We start from the raw sequence: 17,915 nt of genomic DNA, 5'->3' as shown, positions 1-17,915 counted from the left end.
TACATGACCACAGGAAAAACCATAGCCTTGACTAGAAGAATTTTAAGATACCCACTTACTTTTAAGCTCTAAGATTTTAATCTATGTACTTTTAAAATTGGACCCCAGAGCAAATTTTTTCCTTGAGTTTGTTTGGCTATTACCTGTGCTTTTTGGTGCTTGAAAAATTTTACTCAAGTTTTGTGTTCCAATAAGCAGAAACTAACAGTTCTGAATACTAGTTATGTGTTCCAGCTAAGCTAACTAAACTAACAATCCTCAATGTTTTAACATATGTCCCTTGTCTGTTCTTCATCCCTATATAACTGTGCTGTAATATAAGTTAATAATAATGAATAAAGAGAAAACAGTAAGTAGTAATTAAAGCCCACTGCTTATCGGTAGTTCCTATGACTTCTCTTCCTCCATCCTGTCTTCTGTTTCATTGTACATGATATTACAGCCACCTCTTTTCCATTTATCTGTGGTTTGAGAAAGAATGAGATGACATGAAGGATGAGTAGGTAAGTTATTTGATTTTCTACTTGTTCAGTTCAGTTCAGTCGCTCAGTTGTGTCTGACTCTTTGCAACCCCATGGACTGCAGCACAGCAGGCTTCCTTGTCCATCACCAGCTCCCGGAGCTTACTCAAACTCATGTGCATCGAGTTGGTGATGCCATCCGACTATCTCATCCTCTGTCATCCCCTTTTCCTTCTGCCTTCAATCTTTCTCAGCATCAGGGTCTTTTCCAATGGGTCAGTTCTTCGCATCAGGTGGCCAAAGTATTGGAGTTTCAGCTTCAGCATCAGTCCTTCCAATGAATGTTCAGGATTGGTTTCCTTTAGGATGGACTGGTTGGATCTCCTTGCAGTCCAAGGGACTCTCAAGAGTCTTCTCCAACACTACAGTTCAAAACGTCAATTCTTCGGCACTCAGCTTGCTTTATGGTCCAACATATAGTCACATCCATATATGACTACTTGTATTCTTGATTCTTTTTCAGGAATCTTCTTTAAAATCTTTTAGAGTCACAAATTCTCAAGAATTAATTTTTCAAAGTAGTTCTAAGTTTTGGATAATGTATTTCAAAGTGAGAATTGATATTTTAGGTCTTTAGGGTAAATAATACCTTTATAATAATATCTTTACAAATAATACCTTTAATGTACAATTTTGAGAGCAGTGAGTGCTGGAGTAGGAGATTGTTTTACCTGTTGGGTAGAACTGATTTAGCAATTGATAAGAGGTTTCAGAGGAAATGCTGTCTGACCCTTGCAGGTGGCTAAGGTTTTTATACTTCTCTTTCCTCCCAGGTAGGTCTAGGTGGGAATCTTATTAAAAGGCAGGAAGAAAAACTGTGTGTTATTCAGAGTTTTAATTTTGGTCAACAGTTTCATAACAGTGAATATTCCTATGTGAAACTATTTTGGATGGGATATATATTTATATGTATATAGGTAGAATATACATATGTATCCCTGGAGGAGGCTATGGCAACCCACTGTAGTACTCTTGCCTGGAGAATCTCATGGACAGAGGAGCCTGGCAGGCTATACAGTCCATGGGATTGCAAAGAGTCAGACACAACTGAAGCGACTGAGCAAGCACACACACACACATATGTATTAGCTGGAATCTGTGTATATATTTTAGCATACTATTATGTATTGAATATTACATGTAATAATATAACAAATAAAATTGTTATGTATTAAAGATACCTTTCAAAGAACTCAGCTAGGAATTTGAACAATAACAGGCTATATTAGCAAATATATAATGTATAATTTAGGTAGAATATATATACTCTATATTTCTCTAATAAATTTTCTTAGTTGTAAATTTTTTTCCATTGAAAACTTGCAGTGTAAAATGAAAATCTTTCAATAATCTTTTTATTTTAACTCTTTCAAATATCAGATTATCATTAACTGTAGTAACAGATTGTTGGGCAATGGTAGGGAAAAGATCCTCATAATTCTTAAATCTAGTTTAACTTTAAATTCAGTTTAAAATAACACTAGTCAAAGATACGATACCCATCAGACTTAATCTAAATTTATTTAAGTTATTCCATTCAATATTTAGGGACTTCATTTTTCTAAATATATCAACCAAAAGTGTAAAAAGAACAAAAGTATTATAACCCATGTGCTAATATTATTGTTCATATTCTTGCTGAAAAATGGCCTGAAGATGGCTGTTTGTTAAAACAGCTGCACAGTTGTCAAATTCTTATCTGAGCTCTGAAAAAGAATGGTAATCCAGTAGCAAAGAAGGCATTTTTTTTTTGAAAGAAGGCATCTTAACTACAAGTTTCCTTTTCCCTTTCCTTTCTTGACAAAATGCTCCATCTGTCAAGTCCTGACTCTTCTCTATTGGATTCAAAGAGACTGGGGCTTCCTTGAATTTTCATCATACTCCCCCTGCCAATTAACACTTGTACATAATCTAAAAAGTGAAATAGTACTGTTAAGCTCATGAAAAGCCATGTCTTGTTACCCCGTTGCTCTCTGTGACTGGTTTCTTCTCCTTTGAAGCAACTGCTTTCAATTCTTACAAGCTGTTTCTGGCATTTAACTTTGTATTGCTGAATAACATGCATATTGTGCCATGTTTTCAGCTTCTCTTTCTAGATGTTACCTGGTGGCCTCTACTTATTTATCTGTTGTGCACCTCGACCACCTAGCACAGGCTTATTTCTTCCGTCCTCCCATCCTTTCAGTAGGGTTGTATTTTAGGATATTTTTTCTACTATTTTCTGACCCCTCATATTTATTTTTCCTTTATACAACGTTTTCTTATATTTTTTGTTGTTTATTGTCTGTCTTCCTATGTAGAGAGGAGCTTTGTTTTGTTCACTGCTTTCCCTGAACTCCAAACTAGTGCTTGGCACACAAGAACTGCAAAGTAAAGAGTTGCTGAATGATCAAATGCATGAATAGTTAATATCTCGTTTTATGTTGGATTAGTTTGTATGCACCAATCAATAAATTATTCTTAAACTCTCTAACAGAGCTGAAAATCTCTCATTATTTTTCTGCACCTCAGAAATTCTGTCATTGTAAGTTTCTTCTAAGATGTATCACTGTTGGAGTCTTCTTTCCACTCCCTTCTTTCTGGACAAATTGTTTTGCAGGCTTTGTGTCACAGTCATCCTTAGGATTCCTCTTCACCATCATCCGAAGCATTCCCTTTACTTCTCTTTGATAATGGATCTCTTCTTTACTAATCTCATGCCCATCTTCCTTGTCTGATTTACTCTCTTGTAGTTTCTTGAGGAATTACACATCAGAGGAAAACTTTTAAAACTTGCATTCTGAAAATGTCAAAATGTAGTTGATCTTTACCCTTTGTCATAGTTTTGTTGGCTGTTTATTCAATTCTTCTATCAAGAAGTCTGAAGTTATTTGATTACCTATTGTTTGTCTGTGGCCCTTGCTTTTCTCTGGAAACTTGGACAGAGTGGCCACCAAGTCTGGAAACATAGGTGCCTGTCTTGAAATGGTTTAGTGATGTTACATTATAACACATGATAAAATAATACTAATAATGTGTATTTCTGTGCTCTATGGACACAGTGTGGAATCTTCTCTTTGTTCATGGTGTTCTTAAACGTCACGATGATGGGCCTGGCGTGGACTATTTTCCATTAGTGCTGGGCAGTCACTGAGCTCTTTCAGTTTTAGAGTTATAAATAATTCATTTTTGGGAAATTCTCTTGCATTATTACTTTGCTGATTTTTCCCTTTCCATTTTCTTTACCTTTTGTTTCTGGAACTTATGTCATTTATATGTTGGGATTCCTGGATCGATGTTCATATCTTTTCTCTACTTTGATCCATTTTTTGTTGTTTAGTTCTGCTTTCTGAGAAGTTGATATAAATGTCTCCTCTAATCTGTCTATAAGTGTTTAAATTCTACCCTCCCTACCATGGAATATTCTTTTTTTTTTTTTTTTTTAAGAAAAAAGCTTTATTTCTCTAGTTGCAGTGAGTGGGGCAACTGTAGTTGCGGTGCCTGAGCTTCTCCTTACAGTGGCTTCTCTTGTTGCAGAGCACAGGATCTAGGGCCTGGGGGCTCAGTAGCTGCGGTTCCCGGGCTCTAGAGCGCAGGCTGGATAGTTGTGGTACACGGGCTTTGTTGCTCTTCAGCACGTGGACTCTCCCTGCACCAGAGATTGAACCTGAGTCTCCTGCATTGGCAGGTGGATTATATCCCACTGAGTCACAGGGAATCCCCAGTGTTGGAGTATTCTTGATTCAAGGAAGAAAGTACCAAAGGGTTTGCACTAGACTTGTCTCTGTTCCACCCTAGAGCAAGAAATGTTGACTGATCAGAGTAAGATCATGTGCCATTCAAAAATGAGCTCTTCATTTGATTATAGCCTGAGCACAGCATGGATTTGGTTATACTGAGTCACCTTGCCTCCAATATTACAGCTTAAAAGTTATAGGAAACTGATCTACTGCATTTATCAGGAAGATGCCAGATTAAAAATAGTGGCAACTCTTTAATTTGAAACACAGCAAATTTTGAACTAAAATACTCCCAAACTGCTTGTCATTTTATGTCCCAAAAGAATGTAAATTCAATTTAATGCTACCTTGAGCAAAATGTAAATAGGCAGGCAAATCCTTTGAAAAGAAATTTATGTTTTCACAGTGAACATAAATGATTATTAAAAATTATCCTTGCTTTTGGACTTTTCATGTTACTGTACCAGTTCTACTTGCATGAACACTCAGAAATAAAACATTTGTGTCATTTCCCAAGTTATACTTTAATTTGAAAGTGGTTTGATAGGACTGCTTTCTGTTTTGAGGCAGTCTCTGAGCTAATTCAACTGTGGTGGGTGGGGTTTGTTAATCATAAATAATGGTGAATCAACACTAACCAAATCCATTTTACTTATAGCCTTGGGTATAGTACAAATATCTGTTATCAAAATGGGGGTATTATTATGTTAGAGTCCTTCATTTAAGAATGTATAATTCTTTTTATTTGCAAAAATGAGAAGTGGTCTTTAAAACCTTTGGTCATGAAACCATGATATATAGTACATCTGCCCTTTGTGTTAAAGTTGTATAATAAGACCTGATAAAACATATTTGAAAAACCTGCTCTGACACTTTAACCTTTCAGATTAGAAAGAGAGTATTTCTCCAAAAACAAGAAACTCAATGAAGAAATTGAGGAACAGAAGAAAGTAATTCTAGACCTTTCAAAGAGACTCCAGTATAATGAGAAAAGTTGCAGTGAATTACAGGAAGAACTTGTAATGGTAAGATAAAAAAGAAAACCCTATGGCAATTACTTTATTGGTTCAAATTTGATGTTTAGTAGGATTTTTTCTCACTACATGCCATGAGATAATTGTATGAAAGTAGTTTTAGTGACATTGATATAAAAATTTAAAACTGGAGATGCTATTTACCACAAAGCTGTTCATAATAAAACATCTCTTCTTTGAAGTAATTGGGAAAATGAAATAAATTAATAGAATGTCTGAATTACAGAATGTTTTAAAATTTATTCAGGGTTTTTTCTTTCTTTTTTAAAGTATATAAGACAGTATTACCTACATGGAAGCAGGGTTAGGGTTTAAAATCAGTAGATCTAATGATTTCAAAGACTCCCTTTTGTAATCACGTTGAACCTGATCACTCTGTCTCCATTCCCCAATAATAGAGCCTTCACACCATCACCAAATTTATCTTTTTCAAGTATTGATCTGTTCTTGTCACCTTCCATTTATTAAAAAGCCATCAATATCTCCCTGTTGCTTTCAGAGCAGCCCCAGCTTCTTGCTGTGTAATCTAAGGCACTTTTGTCTGTGGCTCTATGTTAACTTTTCCAGCTTCTTCTATTGCTGTTGTCCTCTCCTTATCTTGCTTCAGCCACATTAAAGTACTCTTGGCTTCCTAAACACATGCTGTGTCTTCATGTCATTTTACTTTTGCTCAGGCTGTTCACATTTTTTGACCCACAGGTCTGAGATGCTCGTTCTCTTTTCTTTTAATATTCGTAAATCTCCTGTGATGGTGATGCAAGACGCCTCTGATGTCGTGCAGTCTGTGAAGCTTGCTGTGGTTCCATCTTTTCTTCTTTTCATCCACCTAAAGTCAGAGTTCTGCCCCTCCCAAGTTTGTATTTCTTTAATAGTTTAGTATCTCTATCATAACACCAGAATCTGCTGTGTATTACCTCTGCCTAGAAATCGCGAGTGCATTGAGGTTAACTTTGTTTTACATGCCAAGTTTCCACAGTAGAACTTGCCTTAGTAAACATTTGTTGGATGGCTTTGTTTATTTGGTTAATGCAGTGTACTCCTACTCTACTGTTTGTTGGGAACCTCAGGAAGGAGGCCATAACGTTTATAGTAGTACCCTGTTTCCTCTTTGTCTTGCTCCCCACATATATACTTTTCCCAGAGACTTGGTTACTTCACTTTCAATTATATTCCACAGCTCTTAGTGATGTTAGTTTCTGAGGAAAATGAATATTTTTTCCTTGTCCAGCAAGATAAAAACTCAGGGTTATACTAGGAAGTGGTGGCCAAATCAGTGCTGCCTGGTTAGAAAGGTAATGATGAATGATGAGATAGAAAAGTAATGATGGGATAACATTTAAACTCTTTAAATGAACCAATGTTATATACAGGCAGGTGATCCTCTATCTGTCTTGCTTCAGTCATATTAGAGGACTCTTGGCTTCCTGTTTTTCATATCTTCTTGCTATTTATTTTCATATCTCCTTGCTTCCATTCTAGTTGTTCATATTTTTGACCCACATTGACTGAAACACTTCTTTTTCCTTAACAAATGTCTGTATACCCTCTAATGTTGAACTCTGTTTCTGTTTAACTCAGGATATCCAGTTTGTTCTGATTAAGGAATTGTTATCATTGCTTTTACCCTGGTTGAATTTGTAGTTTGAGTACTCTCGATGTGGGGTTTTAGGAAGTTTAGAGTTCTCTGTGTAGCAGTTGTTGTTGTTCATTTGCCAAGTTGTGTCCGACTCCTTGTGACCCCATGGACCGCAGCACACCAGTCTCCCTGTCACTCACCATCTCCCAAAGTTTGCTATATTATTGAGTAGAAAGAAAAATGTTGCAGAATCATATGTCTAGTAGAACCCAGCTTGGTTTGTTTTTGGCTTGTTGCTGTTGTTCACTGTGTGGCATGCTATAGTGCCTCTTCACTGTGGTGTGCTGCCCTCAATTCCATGGGCACCCCACCTCTTCACTCCTGGTTCTGGAAGGTGAATCATGACGGAGAAAAACTTGTTAGAGTCATTGAGCTGAGTCTTAGTCTTGCTGTGCTTACTTATTAGATGCTGTAATCAAATAGTTTGGAAAGAGAGTGGTAACTGAGAATGCAGTGGTGAAGACCTAGTCACCAGTATAAGTTGGCATGCATCCTCCCGACTCTGGTCTTCTGGCACTCCAGTGACAAGGTAGAAAATAAAAGAAGGCTGGCTGAATTCACCACTGAGCTCAGGATGCTTTGTGATTACAAATAATTTACTCAGTGCCAACAGGTATTTCTTTTTTAACTTTTGCAGTTTGGTGGATGGTCTGAAAAAAAGGTGAGTTGCAGCTCATTCACAACCTCCGTTTGCTTGTTTGAACCCTTGACACTCAACCTGTAAAACACTGTTGTTCTGACTAGTAGAAGAGCCAGTGGGATGTTCAGAAACAAATTCAAGTGCAGCTTAAGTGATTGACAGTTCATATGGTTCAGCCTAACTATTCATATGTTCCTCTCTCTGTTTCTTCACCTCTCTTAAAGCCTTAGCTTTATGTCTTATTTTCTTCCATTGCTTTTGTTTTGTTTCCCAGGTGGTGCTAGTGGTAAAGCACCAACCTGCCAATGCAGGAGACATGGGTTCAGTCCCTGTGTAGGGAAGATTGCCGGGAAGAGGGAATGGCAGTCCACTCCAGTATTCTTGCCTAGTGAATCCCATGGATAGAGGTGCCTGGTGGGCTATGGTCCATGGGGTCATAAAGACTCAGAACCGACTGAAGCGACTTAGCATGCATTATTAGCTTTATCTTTTACTTTGTTCTGTTTTATTCTTACTAGAACAGTTGCTTTCTGTCCCTTTACTTGACCATAATATGAAATTTTAAAAAATTAATTAAAATTTATTTACTGAAAACACTATTACTTTGAATAGTAAGTGCAGTGTTTTCTTTTTAATAAAGAAGTCTGTCCATGGAATTCTCCAGGCAAGTGGAGAATACCCACTGGAGTGGGTAGCCATTCCCTTTCCAAGGGGGTCTTCCTAACCCAGGGATTGAACCTGGGTCTCCTGCATTGCAGCAGATTCTTTACCATCTGAGCCACTAGTGAAGCTTCTTAATGAAAATTCTTTTACTTTAAATAGTAAGTACAGTATTTTCTTTTTAATAAAAAATTCATCTGTTGCTTTTCATAAATATATTTTTGGGTACATATATCTTTATTTCCTTTAATTTTTTAGTAGGTTAGTAGCCTTTGAGTTTGGAGAAGGCAATGGCACCCCACTCCAGTACTCTTGCCTGGAGAATCCCATGGACGGAGGAGCCTGGTAGGCTGCAGTCCATGGGGTCGCTAGGAGTCAGACACGACTGAGCGACTTCACTTTCACTTTTCACTTTCATGCATTGGAGAAGGAAATGGCAACCCACTCCAGTGTTCTTGCCTGGAGGATCCCAGGGACAGGGGAGCCTGGTGGGCTGCCGTCTATGGGGTTGGACAGAGTCAGCAGCCTCAGCAGCAGTGACTCAGCAGCAGCAGCCTTTGAGTTGAGAGGGTAATCTTACAAATTTCTCTCTAAAGAGATATCTATCAAATTAAAAATTTTAAACCATAAAAATGGAATTTTTTGGTTTTGTGTCCTCAAAGTCTGTTATTTTTGTTTTGAGTTCATAATTGTTTTTGACTGAAGAGAGAATAACATAAGAGGAGGCTTTTACTTTTTGCCTTTGGAAATAAAATTTTGTTTTAATGACATCCTATGATCCTGCGTACCCTAGTGTGTCTTTCCCACAGTTACATTTCTTTCGAACATAATAGTTTCAGTTTTTATAGAATATAGATGGGAAGTATAAATTAGCTACAGCTAATTTTTCTCTCCCTTTGAGCTAACAGCTTGTTTTCTAGTTTAGGTCACATTCATGGCCATTATTCAAATCTTGGTCTTTATTTTCTCTGTTGCATTGTAAGAGAAAATTAAAGCCATTTTCTTCTATAGGTTTACTAGTAAGACCAAGGTGTTATTATAATATGCAAAGACTTCAGGAAGTTTTGAGACTTAAAAATAACAATTGTATAACCGAAGGTCGCTTAGCCTTTCAGAACTGGAAGACGCCATCGAGATCATCTAGGTCAGGATACACACAGAGTCAATAAACTGGTTGCAAAGTGATAGCTCCCCTGTTACAAAAGATAAAAATTAAATATAGAATGTAATTTTGGAAAAGTTCAAACTGGGTTTGTTGAGTCTTCTCTTGGTATTTAAGGAATACAGCCAACATTAATTGTGCTTTTATGTTCGTGAAATTTCTCCTATTCAATTTATGAATTTAGAAGATATGATTAACAAATGAGTAGTATATTATTATTGTTTTTAATGTCATAGTATTAATAGAATTTCAACATAGGACATCTAGGGATTTAACAAAAGTAGTTTCATGTTATGTGTTGTACACTATTGAATTCGACTTTAAAAAGTTTTGATTAAAATTGAACTATTCATTTTAAATTCTTTGAATTTAATAATGATTTAATCAGCTACTAAATAAAACCGAATTTCTAGTTTAAGCTGCTTAGTGATGATGCTTATTAAAGCCCACCAGAGGCTCAGGAGATCCAGTCGGGTATTTTAGTCATTACTGTGAGTTTTTATATCTGCTTCTCTTGAGCAGGGGAGCTATCATTTCCAAATTGGCATTATTAGGATTTGCTTTGTGCTTTCTACAATGAAATATTTTTGAGTCCGTCATTTCTTGAGATTTGTTTTTCTGCCACTCAGTAATATTTAGTTACAGCTTTAGGAGAAGACCATATATTGAAAAGGGAATTCTAGTTCTCATGAGGTTTTGCTCAAAGAATATTTTATTCTCTAAAGAACTTGTGATTGAAAATGGTCAAGTATATATTTTTCCCCTATACTTTGGGGGCTTGACTGATTATATAATAATAACGGTTGCTGGCATTAGATAGGATTTTGGAAAGTGCTTTGATTGCTATGCTTTGAGGTAAAGTTAATGTTTCTTGATAGTATTTTTGCATCAAATGATCTGTTAGGTTTGCTTTAGGAAGGACATGTTTCTGATTTTGCAGGAGGCATTCAAAACTAATGGTCTAATAAATAATCTATTCTGAATTTTTATGAAAAACTTGTTGATTCCTGCTTTTCAGCCACAATAGAATAGTATTTATATATGAGCATTGTTTTTGCTAATATAAACATGTCTCTCTCAGTGGTCCTTAAAAATTTAATACTGTTAAGTTGTATTTATCTAATGTGTATGTGTGTTTAAATGTTTATTGTATGGCTGTCTTTCTAAATTTGTGATGTAGGCATAAAGCTTTTTCATTAAGTTTTCTGATATTTATTAATGTAAAAATCTTAAATTTTGAAAATTCAAACCTCATTTTTAGTCTTGGGAGAAATAAAATGGTATTGTATGTGTGTGTGTCTGAAAGAGAGAGAAAGAGAGACAGAGGAAGAGAGAGAGGAGATGTTTATATGTCAAAGCCTATATTCAGATTGGATGGTGGCATAAATTAATTGTGTAGCTGTGTAAGGGAAGGTGACATTTCATCATACGGCATAAGCAGTGGGATCATAGAATGCTCACATCCATGAAGCAGCATAGGCAAGCAGGGAGGGAAAGAAAGAGTAAACTGTTTTATGAAGAAGTAAGAGAGTTAAGTATTGTCATTATGATCAAGGAGAAGCTGCAAATGGTGATGATGATGAAAGATAACCATATTAAATTCAGTTTAGCTGAGCAGGCTCTCTCGGAATCCTTACAAATGAACTGCCTCTGTAAAACTAAGTGGAAGATAAGATGAAAAGGTGAAGCAGAAGTATGTGATGTCAGTTGTAGGTTATGATACTCCTCTGTTTTTACTCAGAATTCCTTTGTAATGGCTTAAAATATATTTAAACTAATTTAAAAGCTTACTTGAATTCAATACCATTCAAAAATGATACGTGTTATGTGTTACTGCTATAAAAGTTTGACCTGTTTTTAAAAAACTAATTTCATTAATCTAAACAAATCTAGTGACTAAATATTTATTCTTTTACCTATTTGTTTTTTCTATAATTTTAAACCTTATTATTAGTACCCCTTAATTGTTTTTATTGTTATTTATGGTTTGAATCAACTTTTCTATTGCAGATCAGCAGCACTCATTTGTCCAATTTATAGATATAAATATATGCATATGCTTTTTAATATTTTTCACAAGTTTATATTAGAAATTTTTATTTACATACATGTCTATTTATGACATTCATCCATGATTAGCAGAAGTGAGGGATGAGTTTTTATAGGCTCAAAGAAAGATAAGATGATAGAATGACATGTTAGATTAAGCCAGAAATTCATTTACTTTAGCAGTGTGTGAAATATTGTGTACCAAGATGAAAATACAACATAACGCTTTGTCAGCTCATTGTTCTTTTTGGTGACTCCTCCTGCCGAGGTCCAACCCCGGCTGATCCAAGGAGTTCGAAGCGGGGACGGCGTCGGAGAGGATCAGGATACAATAGCTTCAATTAGATATTAATTAGAGATATAAAGAGTAATAGAATGAGGATAGCTCAGTAGGAAAATTCAGTGGAGAAAAGAGACTGAGTAGCTTGGTTTACGCGGGAGACCAATAAAACTTCAAGACAAGAAGTTTGCACCACTTACGTAGGCCGCAGGCGTTCTCCCGAAGGAGAGGAGACACTGAGGCCTCCCTGGTCGGATCTTAGAAGCCCAGGCAAAATTAGTAAGCTTGGTGGGTTCCGCGCTCCAGATGGAGACTCAGCCAGAGTTTGAGAGAGAGAGAGACATGGGGAGACCAGTATTTCGAGAAACTGATCCCAATTCTTTATTTTCCATGGTCTACTTTTATACACTGAGATGTTATGCAAAAGTCATGTGGGGTCAGAAGTCCTGACTTTTATCAAAGTCAGGTGCTTCATACAAACGTATACAGAGGTCTTAGGGGTGTTACATCATCTTCTGGCCGGGGGGCCTGCTGACAATTTATGACCCTCTCCTTGTGACAACGGTCAGTCAACCAGGACACTTATTTCTCCAGGGGTAATTATTCTTAAAAAAGATTCCACCTTCTGAAGGTACCAGATAAAGTTACATTCCTATAGGGTGAGGGTGTAGTGGGTTTTAATTAAGGAAAGAATTTACTTAGCCTAAGGTCTAACGTGATTAATATCAAAGGTTAATACTTATTTCTTCTATATATTCATTAATGTGTGTAAGGGCAGGGGATGTGGAGACTTAGCAACAAACATTGGCTCAACAAATGAAAAACCCTTTACCAATACAATTTCTAATCAGCCTACTATACTATACTAATGGTTTTCTAACTTTTCTAAGGAACCTGTATTTAGAAGGTTTAAGCATCTCGTGCCTCTCACGGATGGGAGGCTGTGAGCAATCACATGTGGCCGGACAAGCCTGTCAGGCAGGCTAGAGAACCTTCAGAGGAGTTTGTAGGTTGAAACACTCCTATCACGCCCAGGAATTATTATTAACTGGAGCTCTAAGTTAACTCCTTCTCCGAAAGAGGTGGTGGGGGACAGCCCCCCGTAAAGTCAGAAGTGTAGGTGAGAGCACAAAGTAGTAAAGTAGGCAGGCTCTGGTTATGGGGGTAGATGCTCGAGGATTTCCAGGGGGACTCCTGAGGCTTGATCCCGCCTTTGCGTATGTCGAGCCTCCTTCCTCATGACCTTTGCCATGGGCGGAGTGCCTCACGCTGGCCCCCAACACTCTTTTATAATACATTAAGGTCTTTCAGTCAGAAATTTTTCTGCATTTTCTTTGAATATTTTGATATTTTTAGTCCCTTTTCTATACTGGCTTTAGATTCATCATGACATCTAAAGTAGTCCTAGATTCATGGTGAGTTGATCAGTATGTTCATCTTAATATCATATGGTTAGCCAACATAGCAGTAAGGGACTTTTATTTCTACAGTAATAAAGCTCTTTATGTAAATTATTCTAAGGCAAAAAGAAGTGAGTTCTTGTGACTTATGTCCGAGGCAAAAAAAAAAAAAAGAGTTCTTTTATCCTAGTTTTGTCTTTTAAACTTGTTTGAATGTTTAGAATTTCAGAATTTGTCCAGTCAACAATTTAACATTTAACCTCAACTTCCTCTTTATGTCACACAATGAAACATGTTAATCGAAAATTAGAAACTTGGTCTTTTATATTGGTTTGGCATTTTGTTTTCAACCTAGCAGTTTTATTTAGCTGATAGATTGTGTTTTTATTCTAGAAATTTCTTGCTTATCAAAAGGCTATTAAGAGGACTAACAGCTTTGAGAACAAAATTTAAATATAAGTGCAGTCCACCCTTTTAAAAAATTCCAGCTATTTTCTCTATATGAATGAAGAATGAAGGCTTGATTTATAAAATCAAAACAATTTATTAGTTAAAAATTTGTCAGATATAAAAGAAAAGGACACTTTGGTGTATACCTGAAACTAACACAATTTTGTAAATCAACTCTGCTTCAATAAAAAGCAATGAAAAGGAAAATTTTTCAATCATAATCTGGCTCATAAACCTATCAGATTTAATAGAATTTGTATTGGCTATATTATGAGACTATTAGCCAGATATCTCTGTAGAAAATTAGAATACTACTAATTATAAATAGAATAATAAGAAAGGAACTTCCTCAACATGAGAAAGGGCATCTGTGAAAAACCTATAACCAACATCAAAGTTGATGGTGAAAGGCTGCTTTCTTTCTAGGATCGGGAACAAGGTAAGGATGTATACTGTTACCATGTCTAGCTAACATTGTACTGGTGGTTCCAGCCAGAGCGATAAGGCAAGAAAAATAAAAGTCATTAATTTTTGAAAGAGAGAAGTAAACTCTTTGCAAATCAGGTAATTTTATAATTAGAAAATTATAAGGAATTCACACATACAACTATTAGAACTAATAAACAAGTTTAGCAAAATTGCAAGGATCATAAGAGTTAATATTGTTATTTGTTAAGATAATAACATTCCTCAGTATATAGATTCAATGCAGTCTCTATCAAATTCTCAGCTGGCCTTTTGCATATAGTGACAACCTGATTCAAAAATTCATAGTATATATTCCTTATTATAAATCACAGTGTGACAGTATGCCAAACCAACTTATAAAGATAGATTATCTGATAGATTTTAAATAACTGGCTGTACATAAAAGGAAACAGTATAACTGATTCCCTGCCTTATTTCTTATATCAAATTCTAAATTCATTACGAGTCATAAAAGAGGAAGATCAAAAAGTAGAAATAAAGGAATTTTAAGTGTTTTATAATCTTGGAGTAAGAAATATATGACATAAAATCTAGAAGTCCCAGGGCAAATTACTGATAAATTTTTATTACTTAAAAACACTAGAATAGCCAAAATAATCTTGTAAAAGAAGAATAAAGTTGAAGAAGTAGCATTTCCCAATTGTAAAGCTTACTATAAAGCTGTACTGTTAAAATGCTGCACTCAATATGCCAACAAATTTGGAAAACTCAGCAGTGGCCACAGGACTGAAAACGGTCAATTTTCATTCCAATCCCAAAGAAAGGCAATGCCAAAGAATGTTCAAACCACTGCACAGTTGCACTCATCTCACACACTAGCAAAGTAATACTCCTAATTCTCTAGCTAGGCTTCAGCAGTATGTGACCTGAGAACTTCCAGATGTTCAATCTGGATTTAGAAAAGGCAGAGGAAACAGAGATCAAATTGCCAACAGCCGTTGGATCCTAGAAAAAGCAAAAGAATTCTCAATAAAATATCTACTGGGCTGGATGAAGTACAAGCTGGAATCAAGATTGCCGGGAAAAATATCAATAACCTCAGATATGCAGATGACACCACCCTTATGGCAGGAAGCGAAGAAGAATTAAAGAGCCTCTTGATGAAAGTGAAAGAGGAGAGTGAAAAAGTTGGCTTAAAGCTCAACATTCAGAAAACTAAGATCATGGCATCCGATCCCATCACTTCATGGCAAATAGATGGGGAAACAATGGAAACAGTGAGAGACTTTATTTTCTTGGCCTCCAAAATCACTGCAGCCATGAAATTAAAAGATGCTTGCTCCTTGGAAGAAAAGCTATGACCAACCTAGACAACATATTAAAATGCAGAGACATTACTTTGCCGACAAAGGTCCATCTAGTCAAAGCTATGGTTTTTCTGGTAGTCATATATGGATGTGAGAGTTGAACTATAAAGAAAGATGAGCACAAAAGAATTGATGCTTTTGAAGTATGGTGTTGGAGAAGACTCTTGATAGTCCCTTGAACTGAAAGGAGATCAAACCAGTCAATCCTAAAGGAAATCAATCCTGAATATTCATTGGAAGGACTGATGTTGAAGCTGAAACTCCAATACTTTGGCCACCTGATGCAAAGAGCCAACTCATTAGAAAAGACCCTGACACTCAGAAAGATTGAGGGCAGGCAGAGAAGGGGACGACAGAGGATGAGATGGCTGGATGGCATCACCGACTCAATGGACATGAGTTTGAGCAAGCTCTGGGAATTGGTGATGGGCAGGGAAGCCTAGGGTGCTACAGTCCATGGGGTCACAAAGAGTCGAACATGACTGAGTGACTGAACTGAAGAAAGCTATAATAGTCAAGACTGTGGTATTGGTATAATGTAGACATGTATATCAATGGAAAATAATCAAGAATCCAGAAATAAACTCCTATAATTATGTTTAATTGTTTTTGAAAAGGATGCCAAGTTAATTCAGTGGGAGAAAGAATAGCATTTTTCAACAAATGGTGGTGAAAGAACGGGGTATCCACAAGCCAAAGAGTGAATTTGGACCCCTGCACAAAAGTTAAATGGTTCATGGACCCTAATAGAAGAGCTAAAACTACAAAAATCTTAGGCAGTGCTTTCTTAGGAGCCACAGCAAAAGCTCAAGTGACGAAAAATAGATGCATTGTACTTCACCAAAATTAAATACTTCTGTGCTTCAGAAGATAGAAGGTGAAAATACAGTCACAAAGTGCTAGAAAATTTTTGCAAATCAAGTGACTGATAAAGACCGTGTATTCAGAATAATAGAGAAATAACAATGAAAAATATGCTAAAGGTTTAAATGGACATTTCTTCAAAGAAGATGTACAAATGGTCAGTAAGCATGTTAAAAAATGTTCAAAAACCATTAGTCGGGGATATGCAAATCAAAACAACAATGAGATGACTCTTTACACTCATTCACATGACTGCAATTTAAAAACTGGACAATAACAAGTTTTAGAGAACACCTGGAGAAGTTGGAACATTTTGTTTCTAAGAATATAGTCAAAAGGCAAATGACAAATTGGCAATAATGGTTTGCAATGTGTGTGACAAAGCAATCATTTTCATAATTTACAAAGGACTGTAATAAATCACTAAGGAAAATGTGTACAGTGTAATATAGAAATGGGTACATGAAAAGGCAGTTCACAGAAAAAGAAATACAAGTTACTGATAAAGATATGAAAGGATGGTTAATCTTATTTAAAATTAAAGAAATGGACAGTAAAGAAGTTGATGATGCTTACCTTGTATGGGGAAGTAAACACTTAAGCTTTTCATGGTAATTTATACCAGTAGGACTTTAAAAAGCAATTTGGTAACAATTATCTGAAAATAGTTGTACATACTGTTTACTTATCAAATCTGTTTCTAGGAGTTTACTGAGTAGATATACTTGAATGCATTCTAAGATGTACAAGTATACATGTAAGGATTTATAGTATTGTCATTAATAGGAAAAATGCAAATAACCTATAAATCTTAGCAGTAGGGGACTGGTTAAATTCATTAATGATACAATGGATAAGTTAATTCATCTAAACAATGGAATGCTATGCAACTGAAGAAATGTGATGTGGAAAGGATGTTAGAAACATACTGTGAATGGAAAAATAAGTTGTATAATAGTATGTATACTATAATCCCATTTGAATTTAGAATTGAATATATTTAATATATTGGGGAAGGCAATGGCACCCCACTCTAGTACTCTTGCCTGGAAAATCCCATGGACAGAGGAGCCTGGTAGGCTGCAGTCCGTGGGGTCGCTGAGGGTCGGACACAACTGAACGACTTCACTTTCACTTTTCACTTTCATGCATTGGAGAAGGAAATGGCAACCCACTCCAGTGTTCTTGCCTGGAGAATCCCAGGGATGGGGGAGCCTGGTGGGCTGCCGTCTATGGGTTCGCACAGAGTCGGACATGACTGAAGTGACTTAGCAGCAGCATATTTACTATATATTTAACATAAATCATTTTTATTATACAAAATATAATTATATATATAAAATTATATATTAAGATTTCTATAATATGACAACATTAAAAAGCATGTTATTAATGGTATGCTAATGGAGAAAACTTGAAGTCTGAGTTTGTTTTGTTTTTGTTGGTTTGGTTTTACATCTCAATTCAGGGGCTTTCAGTCAGACATTAAATCAGGTGTTTTATTGTTCAGTTCAGTTCAATTCAGTTCCTTAGTCGTGTCTGACTCTTTGCAATCCCATGAACAGCAGCACTCTAGGCCTCCCTCTCCATCACCAGCTCCCAGAGTCCACCCAAACCCATGTCCATTGAGTCGGTGATGCCATCCAGCCATCTCATCCTCTGTCGTCCCCTTCTCCTCCTGCCCTCAATCTTTCCCAGCATCAG

The 17,915-nt window shown here is 36.2% G+C and overlaps 1 protein-coding gene across 18 annotated transcripts in view; it reads left to right on the top strand.

The window, feature by feature from the left end:
* The window catches only part of CCDC171 (coiled-coil domain containing 171), a 340,483-nt gene that overhangs the window by 77,182 nt on the left and 245,386 nt on the right, over positions 1 to 17,915 (top strand). For all 18 annotated transcript variants that reach the window (XR_015169517.1, XR_015169516.1, XR_015169518.1 and 15 more), the window contains one exon: positions 5,127 to 5,265. Coding sequence is in view for 15 of the 18 variants with exons in the window: in XM_086415030.1 (XP_086271156.1) it covers positions 5,127 to 5,265 (139 nt within the window). In the remaining 3 variants the exon portion in view is untranslated. The remainder of the gene's footprint in view (positions 1 to 5,126; positions 5,266 to 17,915) is intronic.

The sequence above is a fragment of the Bos grunniens genome, chromosome 8 (genome assembly GCF_055505025.1).
Source record: "Bos grunniens cultivar Pamir isolate PY7600 chromosome 8, Bosgru_T2T1.0, whole genome shotgun sequence".
In the NCBI taxonomy this organism is placed as follows: Eukaryota; Metazoa; Chordata; class Mammalia; order Artiodactyla; family Bovidae; genus Bos; species Bos grunniens.
Note: the sequence above shows the minus strand (reverse complement) of the source record. Positions and strands in the feature narration are given on the sequence as shown.